The 10317-nt window shown below is 37.7% G+C and overlaps 1 protein-coding gene across 1 annotated transcript in view; it reads left to right on the top strand.

Annotated features, from left to right (window-relative positions):
* The window catches only part of ARHGEF28 (Rho guanine nucleotide exchange factor (GEF) 28), a 183022-nt gene that overhangs the window by 42043 nt on the left and 130662 nt on the right, over positions 1-10317 (top strand). Inside the window, exon 3 of the mRNA XM_006874402.1 lies at positions 2429-2709. Coding sequence (XP_006874464.1) covers positions 2429-2709 — 281 coding nt within the window. The remainder of the gene's footprint in view (positions 1-2428; positions 2710-10317) is intronic.

The raw sequence follows: 10317 nt of genomic DNA, 5'->3' as shown, positions 1-10317 counted from the left end.
CTTCTCCTGGTTAAGCTCTGATCATCCAGTCATCTGGTCCAGGTCACGTGGTTTCCTCTTTTGTTTTTAAGTTACATTATTCTACTTATTCAGAATAATAACATATAACAGATGATATCTTTTCCCACCTTCATCCCCACCTCTTTTTCTCCCTTTAGGTATAAAATTAAATATATTAAATGTTCATTCTCAGTCCTTTAACTGAAATTTCCCTAGTCATTTTTGGTTAAAGAAAGTCATTCATTTAGTAGGCTCCTTAAGAATAATTTATGAGTTCCAAATTCCCCACATTCTTGCATGTTTACAGCTATTTTTCTGTACCCTTAATAATTCAAGTTTAGTGAGGCATGATATGAAACATTGATTCATACTTTATTTCCTTAAGTTTATAAAAGTCTTCCATTGTTGTTTGCTTTGTATATTTTATCTATGAAGTCTGATTCCATTCTAATTATCTCACCCTTACAAGTTAGTTAGTCTTTTTGTTTGAATCATGTATTATTTTTTCTTTACTTTTAAAGTTTAATAGTTTTATGAGACTATGTCTTAGAGTTCATCCCTTTGGTTACCCCAAGTGAAGTACTTAGTGGACCTTTTCAATTTTTTGATTAAAATTGTCTCTTAATTATTAAAGTTTTATTGGATTTTTGTTTTAAATAATAGTTTCATTTCATTGTTTTGTTTTTCTCTCTCAAGGACTCCAAATACATGTAAGTTGTTTCTTCTTTGCTTGTCTTCCATTTCATTAACTTTCTCTTTGACCCTTGTTTATTATTTCCTTTACATCTTTTTTTAAAAAATTATTATTCTTCATGTATTACTTTGTTGCTCTGATTACATTTTCATTTGATCTTACTGCTTTTAGTGCCTTGCAAAATTTCATCTTTATTTCATAGGTGATTTTATTTTTTCTTATTCAAATCAGCTCTTAATTTCTGCCTGTCTTTCTGCATTTCTGTTTTTTACTGTTGGACTTCAAGGCTTTGTTTTAGAGGGGACACAGAGTGGATTTTTGTCAGCTGACATAGTCCCTCTTCCCCCATAGGTCATTATGAGTTAGAATTGACTTGATAGCAACTGATTACAGGAGGCATTCCCATTTCCTGTTTTCCTATGATTGCTCTGTATAGATTTTATTACGTTTCCCTAGGTATTTTAATGGATTTGAAATGGTTTTCAAGATTTGTGGTTTAAGAGTGCCCTCTTTTGACAATAAAGGAAAGAACATTTTCTCTAAGGATGACATTTTCCTTTGGTGGTAGGAGAAGCTGTATGTGATTTTCCTCTTACTACATTTTCCCTTTACAACCCAATCTCTAAAGGATGTTGCTCATTTCTTTTTTGACTGTCTTCTCCCACAGAAGCACTGCTCTCTGATGCTACTTCAAATAATGAGCTCTTTCAGTCCCTTTGTTAAAACAAGTAATTTGATCTGTCAGGACTGTTTTTCACATGTATACAGATGTCTTCCTCTTCCAGTGGAGACTTCTAGATCAGTCTTAGTTTTCCTGCTAGCGCACTCATTGTTGGCACGCAGATTTTTTTAAACTGGCCTTTTCCATGAATACTTGTGGTAGGAGCATGAGAGATTGCTTGCTGGAATTTTATGTTTATTTTCTTATTTAAAGGCACTTTAAAGTTTGGGAAATTTTCTTGCTTCTAGTTGTTCTAAGTACATGCATTTTATCTGTTGTTTGTATTTGGCAGTGTCTTGGGAGACTACGATTTATACAGTCCCAGTTACCTTAGTTCTGTAGGAGAAAGATGAGGCTTTCTGTTCCTATAAAGATTTATAGTCTTGGAAACGCTACGTAGTGTTGCTATGAGTAGGAACTGACTCCACGGCACATAACAACAACAACAAGTTACCTTAGTTACCTATTCATTCTTTTTAATAAAGCTAACTAATCTTTAGTGGGGAGTCCTGGTGTGGGGCTGTGGGTTAATGCGCTGGGCTGGAAAGTCAGTTCAAATCTCAAGGTTGGTGGTTCAAACTCACGAGCTGCTCCTTGGAAACCCTACACAGGGTCACTTTGGGTTGGAACCAACGCGACGGGCACTTAACAACAACAACAACAATCTTCAGTGGTACTCTTAGGTATTTAAGCATTTTACCATCATTTCAAGTCAGCGATTCATAAAATATTAAAAATATAATCAGTTTGTAAGCACTATGAAATACTCAATTGGTGTTTTTTCCATTTTGTGAATTATTAAGTTGACTCAATGACACTAACAGCAAGCTACCTGAACCAGAACATACCATGAAAGAATTGAATTTTTGCTTACATAAAATAAAAACAAAAACAAGCAATGTAAAAATAATAGGCAGTATGAAAGGTTTTCAAATTGGAAAATTTATATTAATTTTTAGCTAAGTCAGTCTTTTCTGGTTTTGCTCAGCAAATATTTTTCTTTCAAATAACAGGTTGGTGATATGGATATTGACTATATTAATATAGAAGGAATTACTGCCAACACCAACACTGAATCCATGGGTTCTGCTCTTGGGTCTCAGCACTGCAAGAACATCCTTCCTAGTGAAGTCAGCCCTGCTCTGTACCCATTAGGTCAGAGCGGTGAAGTGACATCAGATATCGAAGCCCAACAACATTTTGTGTCACCATCCAGTTCACATGCTTCCAGTTTGCATCTTTCTCTTGGGCTGCATGGATTTGAAAAGGAACAAAGTCATTTGAAGAAAAGAAGGTAAGATACTCTTATTTTAGAGGAACAGCGTAGAACATCAAAGAACCTTGTAGTTGGACATGGAAATTCTGTTTTCTTTTTTATAACACCTCATTTACTTTTATTCCTAAAGAAAATGCTCTTCTCTTTTATGTTGCTATGTTTGATGTGTTGAAAAGAAAATGAAATTACTAAAGTACAGTCATAATGAGAAGCCCTTTTATACTTATCTGTTGTTGTTGTTATGTGCTGTGGAGTCGGTTCTGACTCATAGCGACCCTGTACAGGGTTTCTGAGCCTGTAAATCTTTATGGGAGCAGAAAGCCTCATCTTTTTCCCATGGAACAGCTGGTAGTTTCTGCTGACCTTTCGGTTCGCAGCCCGATTCGTAAGCACTATGCTACCAGAGCTCCTTTTTATACTTACTAGATTAGCAAAATTAAAAAAAAAAATCTAATAATATCATGCTTTGGTCAAAATGTATAGAGTGGAAACACCTGTATGTTATTGCTAGGAGTAAAAAGTGATACAGTGACTCGGGGCAATGATAGGACATTATTTTGTGAAAGGAACCCTGGTAGTGCAGTGGTTAAGTGTCTGGCTGTTAACTGAAAGGTTAGCAGTTCGAACCTACCAGCCACTTTATAGGAGAATGATTTAGCAATCTGCTCCTGTAAAAATGACAGCTTTGGAGATCCCATGGGACAGTTCTCCTCTGTCCTGTAGGGTATGATTAGTTGGAATTGGCTCAGCAGCAGTGGTTTTCATGTATGTGTGTGTGTGTGTAAAGTTCAGCATGCATGTACCCTATGGTCCAGTTATCCCATTCCTATATACCAGGACACCTATCTATGACTACTTACAGAGGCAGGAAATAACTCAAAATGGTAATAAAAATATAGATGAAGTCCTAGTATGGTGCTGTGGGTTAATGTACTGGACTGTAAAGTTGGTTTAAACCACAATGTAGACAATTCAAGCTCACCAGAAGCTCCTCGAAAACCCTGTACAGGGTTGTTATGGGTTGTAACCAACTTGACGGCATGTAATAACAGCAACTACATATAAATGATGGCATACTTACACAATGGTATACTATACAGCAGTGACAATGAATGAACTACATCTACACATGCATCTCAGACACATAATGTTGAAAAAAAAATGTGAACCATTAAAATGCTTTATGTAGATTTCATTTTTATAAAATGAAATATGATCGAGGTAAAAAACTATAGTCTTCAGAATGGATTGCACTTCAATGTATAGAAAATGAAAAGTCTCACCACTGGACCAATAAACAGCATCCATATAAAAGGAAAAAAAGATTGAAATTTTCAAAGACTTCATTTTGCTCAGATCAACCATCAACCTTCATGGAAGCAGTAGGCAAGAAATCAAATGATGTATTGCATTAGGCAAATCTGCTGACAAGACCTCTTTAACGTGTTGAAGAGCAAAGATGTCAGTTTGAAGACTAAGGTGTGCCTGACCCAAGCCATAGTATTTTCAGTAGCCTCATATGCATGTGAAGCTTGGACAGTGAATAAGGAAGACTGTAGAAGAATTGATGTATTTGAGTTATGGTGTTGGAGGAGAATATTAAAGGTACCATGGACTGTCAAAAGAACAAACAGATCTGTGTTGGAAGAAGTATAGCCAGAATGCTTCTTGGAAGCCAGGAAGGGCAAACTTCATCTCTAATAGTTTGGAAATATTGTCATGAGGGACCAGTCACTGGAGAAGGATATCAAGTTTGGTAAAGTGGAGGGTCAGAGGGAAAGAGAGAGACCCCCAACAGGATGGATTGGCACAGTGGCAGCAGTGATGCTCTCAAACATAGCATCAGTTGTGAGGTTGGCCCAAGACCAGGCAGTGTTTTGTTCTGTTGTGCATAGATAGGGTGCTATGAGTTGGTACTGATTCAATGGCATCTAACAACCACAACAATAAAATCAATAAAAATTGAACAATTCACTACTGTAGAGTTCATACATAGGTGCTTAAGTTATAAAGAAAAACAAGAAGATAAATGGAAAAAAATGCAAATTCAAGAAAATTGTTATGGCTACTAGTGATGTAGGGACATGGTAATAGAAAGGCACATAAAGAGAGTTTGAATGCTTTGAACAGTGTTCAGATTTGAAGTTGGGTGAGCTCACAGGTGTTTATTTTTATGTGCTTTAACTTACACTTTTACTACATATGTTTTCCTTTGCATACAAAAAGGTTATTAAAAACATGGTTTTAATGTACATATTGTATATATTTATATGTATCTGACTATTCATCCAGCCGATTGCCTATATTATTTTCCTCAGGGAATAGCCTAATTTTCACTCATTTCATTTTGTTGTGTTGTCCATTTCTTTGTTGTCCATTTCTACCTCAGATCCTAGCTCTAGGGAAATATGCTCATGTTAACACATACAACCATGAATCAAAAAGTAAGTAGAATACACATATAATATACGGTAGTGGTGTTTATGTGTCGTGGAGTTGGTTCCGACTCATAGTGACCCTGGATAGGGTTTCTGAGGCTGTAAATCTATATGGGAGTAGAAGGCCTCGTCTTTCTCCCACGGAACTGCTGATAGTTTTAAACTGCTGTGAGATTAGCAGCCTGACTCATAACCACTATGCTACCAGAGCTTACATAGAGCTGTACATGTAACTACATATCTGCACATAAATATGCACATAAATGAAGGCATATTCCTCAGAGATGTAGTTTATCAAAGTTTTGTGAAATAGAATGTAGAATGTATTCTGTTCTTGGCTAGTCTGCATTACTTTAAAAGATAATTCTGGTCAAAATCTATTAAATTTATTTCATATTTTATTAATAAAATTATGAGAAACCCTGAAGAATATTGTCTGTTATGCCAAGTATCTAAGTTTAATAGCTTAACCAAGCATTTGATTAATTTGTTAACTAAAAAAGTGTTTTGCAGAATGCAAAATAAAACAATGCTCCCTTACTATTTCCAGACTATATTCATAATGACTCTGTGTATTCTTTCCATCCCCCCTTGATGAACCTGCAGCGTTCAATATCTTGTCCATAGAATCCTTCAGTATTTCAGCTCAAGGCTTGCTTTTTTACTTCAGTTCTTTGAGCTTGTGAAATACTGACCATGTTCTTCTATTTTTGTTTTCAACTCCAGGTCTTTGCACATTTTCATTATAAAGCTTTACTTTGTCTTCTCCAGCTGCCCTTTGAAATCTTCTGTTCAATTCGTACTTCATCTTTCTCCCTGTTTGCTTAAGCTACTCTGTATTCAAGAGAAAGCTTCAGCATCTCCTCTCATCTCCATTTTGGTATTTTCTTTCTTTCCTTTTTAGTGACCTTTGACTTTTTTCATGTATTATGCCCTTAATGCTATGTATAGTGTTTGCTCATTATTGTTCAATTGATGAAATTTGTTTTAGAGTTGGTCTCTAAATCCAGATGGGATTTAGGATAAGCACTTGACCATAATGTCAGGTTGAACACAAGGTCAGCAGTTCAAACTCTCCAGCTGCTCCTTGGAAACCCTATGCAGCGTCTCTGTGAGTCAGAACCAACTTGACGACACTTAACAACAACAACAGCAACACTCAAGGTCATATTTGGACTCTTGTGGACTTATTGTAATTTTCTTCAGCTCCATTTTGAATTTGCATATGATCAAAAATAATTGGTAAAGTTCAACTATTTTAGGAAGTAGCATATGATCAAGAACTGATGGTATTGAAGGAAGAAGTCCAAGCTGTATTGAAAGCACTGACAAAATACAAGGCTCTCGGAATTGATGGGCCACCAGTTAAGATGTTTCAGCAAGCAGATGCAATGCTGGAAGTGCTCACTCATCTATGCCAAGAAATTTGGAAGACAGCTACTTGACCAACCTAATGGAAGATCCATATTCATTCCATTCCAAAAAAAAGGTGATCTAACAGAATGTGGAAATTATGAAACAATATCATGGAGTCCTCGTGTGGTGCTTTAGGATAAAGCACTGGACTGCTAACTGCAAGGTCAGTGTTCCAAACCCACTAGCCATTCCTCAAAATCCTATACAGGATCACTATGCATCAGAAATAAGTTAACAAAAACAAATGGCACTTAACAACAACAAATCACTAATATCACACACAAGTGAAGTTTTACTGAAGATAATTTAAAAATGGTTGCAGCTGAACATCAACAGGGAACTACCAGACATTCAAGCCAGATTCAGAGAAGGTTAAAAGGAATAGAATTGCTGATATCAGGTAGTTCTTGCCTGAAAGCAGAAACTATCAGATATGTGTTTACCAGTGTTTTATTGACTGTGTAAAGGCATTTGACTGTATGGATTGTAACAACTTATGGATAACATTGCGAAGAATGGGAATTCCAGAATTCTTAATTGTGCTCATGTAGAACCTGTATATAGACAGTCATCTGAGCAGAGCAAAGAGATACTGCATGGTTTAAAATCAGGGTTATATCTTTCAGCATACTTATTCAACCTGTATGCTGAGCAAATAATCAGTGTAGCTGGACTACATGAAGAAGCACACTGTATTAGGATTGGGGGAAGACTTGTTAGCAACCTTCACTATGCAGATGACAATCCTTCCTTGTTGAAAGGGAAGAGGACTTGTTAACACTTGCTGATGAAGATCAAAGACTACAGTGTTCAGTATGAATTACACTTAAACATATGGAAAACATAAATCCTCACCACTAGACCAATAGGCAACATTATGATAAAGAGAGAAAAGGTTGAAACTGTCAAGGATTTCATTTTACTTGATCCACAATCAGGAAACCAAACGACACATTGCAAGACATGAATCAGCTGTCAAAGATCTCTTTAAAATATTAAAAAAGCGAAGATGTCACTTGGAGGAATAAGATGTGCCTGACCCAAACCATGATATTTTCATTCACCTCATATGCATGTGTAAGGAAGCTGGACAATGAATAAGGAAGAAAAATTGATGCATTTGAATTATAGTTTTGGCAAAGGATTTTGTGTATAATGTGGACTGCTAGAAAAATGAACAAACAAGTGTTAGAATTACAGAGCCAGAAGGCTCCTTTGAAGTAAGGATGATGGTAAGACTTCATAATGACTTCAGACATGTTTTTAGGAGGGACCAGAATGTGGAGAAGGATATCATGCTTGGGAAAGTTGAGGGCCAGTGGAAAAGATGCCCTCAACAAGATGGATTGACACAGTGGCTGCACCAGTGGATTCAAGCATGCCAGAGGGCATCAGATCAATAAGAGTTGGAGCCAATTGTATGGCACCTAACAGTAAACCATTCTTATGACTAGAGAAATGCTTCATATAAGTGGAAACATTTGTGTTAGAATAGGATCTTGTGGCCAGCACACAAGCATTTAATGAACTAATTTTCAGTAGTACTGTGATCACTAGTTGAAAGACAAGTACAGCAACAAGAGACATCATAAAGCCTTTGAGGCCCCTCACTGTCTTGATCCACCTTCAGGATTATTGTTGATTTAGGAACCTCTGAAGGACCTGAGTTCTGGTAGCATAGTGGTTACGAATCAGGCTGCTAACCTCATGGTCAGCAGTTTGAAACTACCAGCTGTTCTGCGGGAGAAAGATGAAGGTTTCTGCTCTTGTAAAGCCTCAGAAACCCTGGACAGGGTCACTAGGAGTCAGAACCGACTCCATGGCACATAATCACCACCGCCACCGCCAAAGTACCCAAAGAGTCCTGGTGTGGCATTGTGGGTTAATGTGGTGGACTGCAAGGTTGAGGTGAAGCTCAAGGTCGGAGGTGAAGCTCACCAGCCAGCTGCTCCTTGGAAACCTATATAGGGTTGCTATGAGTCAGAACTGACTCGACAGCACTTCACAATAACAACAAAGTATCGGAACATATTTGTATTACTATAAGAGCACAGCCTTCGATATGGATTACGTCTCAATGTCAAGAAAACAAAAATCCTCACCACTGGACCAATAAACAACATTCTTATCAATGGAGAAAAGATTGAAGTTGTCAAGGACTTCATTCTTCTTGGATCAACTATCAACACTCGCGGAAGTAGCAGTCAAGAGATCAGACGACGTATTGCACTGGGCAAATCTGCTGCACAGGAACTTTTTAAAGTATTGAAGAGCAGAGATGTCAGCTTGAGGACTAGGGTGCGCCTGACCCAGGCCATTGTGTTTTCAATAGCCTCATATGGATGCGAAAGCTGGACAGTGAATAAGGAGGATCGTAGAAGAATTGATGCCTTTGAGTTGTGGTGTTGGAGGAGAATACTGAGGGTGCCATGGACTGCCAAGAGAACCAATAGATCAGTTTTGGAAGAAGTGCAGCCAGAGTGCTCCTTGGAGGCCAGGATGGCTAAGCTTTGTCTTTCCTACTTTGGACATGTAGTCCGGAGGAAACAATCGTTGGAGAAGGATGTCATTCTGGGTAGGGTGGAGGGTCAGAGAAAAAGAGGAAGACCCCCAATGAGATGGATCGGCCAGGTGGCATCATTGATGGACTCGGGGGTGGCAGCGGTGGTGAGGTTGACCCAGGATCCAGCATTGTTTCGTTCTGCTGTGCATGGAGTCGCTATGAGTCGGTTCCGACTTGATGGCACCTGACAACAACAACAACATAAAAGTCAAAGCACCAACCTTTATCAGAAAGGTTTTCTAAATCAATCTTTTATGAGAAGTAGTTTGAAAGGCTACCAAATATTTGGCTCTTGAATTCAGATAAAGTGTGAAATGTACCTCCCTTTTGCCTTTCCTCCTCAGTGCCTATTCTGAGTCCTTGAGGGAGAAAATCTCACTTGGACATCTGCGAAGGTACCAGATGTGACCTTTATTTATTGCCCCATTTGCTGGTGTTCAGGAGTGTCTGTGATTTGAAGATTAGATATTGATTTAGGTGTTTGCCCCAGAGGCATGTATACTATGAGTTCTGTTGAAAATGCCATTTTGTTGTTGTCAAGTCCCCTTTAGTTGGTTCCAACTCATAGCCACCCTCTATAGGGTTTCCAAGAAGCTGCCATATAACTTATTAAACTGGTGTTCTGTTGCCACTGAGTACATTTTAATTCTTTACGAACGATAACTCAAGGAGATAATTTCAAAGTATTATTTTCTGGTTCTTTATCTTTTGAATCAAGATAGTTTCATTGTGTTGTGATTAATTTTTTTATTTCAGAATGGTAACAAACAAAGAAAAGTACATTTAATATCCCATGGTGTATTTAACATGCCTAGGAAATGTGTAGACGGTATGGAATGAACCTGGAATGTGAAAGGTCAAATTCTTTCCTTTTAGTTTTATGGTTATGAAATTTAAATGAGGAAAGAAAGGCCATAGTTGAACAGAATCTCTCCCTGTGTCTGAGGTGGATTTCTTACAAGAATAGTTTTTTATTTAAATTCTCTAAAGATAATCCAATGTGGCATATTTGGAAGTTCATGTTCCTCTCATTTCCATCTGTGTCTTAATAACAACTCTGAGGCGTAACCTTCGGAAGACTCACCTTTGATTTGCTCCTCCCCTACAGGGTGTTCTCTTTGAGGGACAAAGGAGAGAATGGTACAGTGCATATTTCCATGTGTAAATTCTCCCTGAGGGGAGCTGTACATCCAAACAGCCATGGTTCTA

Source organism: Chrysochloris asiatica, unplaced genomic scaffold (genome assembly GCF_000296735.1).
Source record: "Chrysochloris asiatica unplaced genomic scaffold, ChrAsi1.0 scaffold00275, whole genome shotgun sequence".
In the NCBI taxonomy this organism is placed as follows: domain Eukaryota; kingdom Metazoa; phylum Chordata; class Mammalia; order Afrosoricida; family Chrysochloridae; genus Chrysochloris; species Chrysochloris asiatica.
The sequence above is the reverse complement of the archived record's forward strand: the minus strand, read 5'-3'. Positions and strand labels throughout refer to the sequence as shown.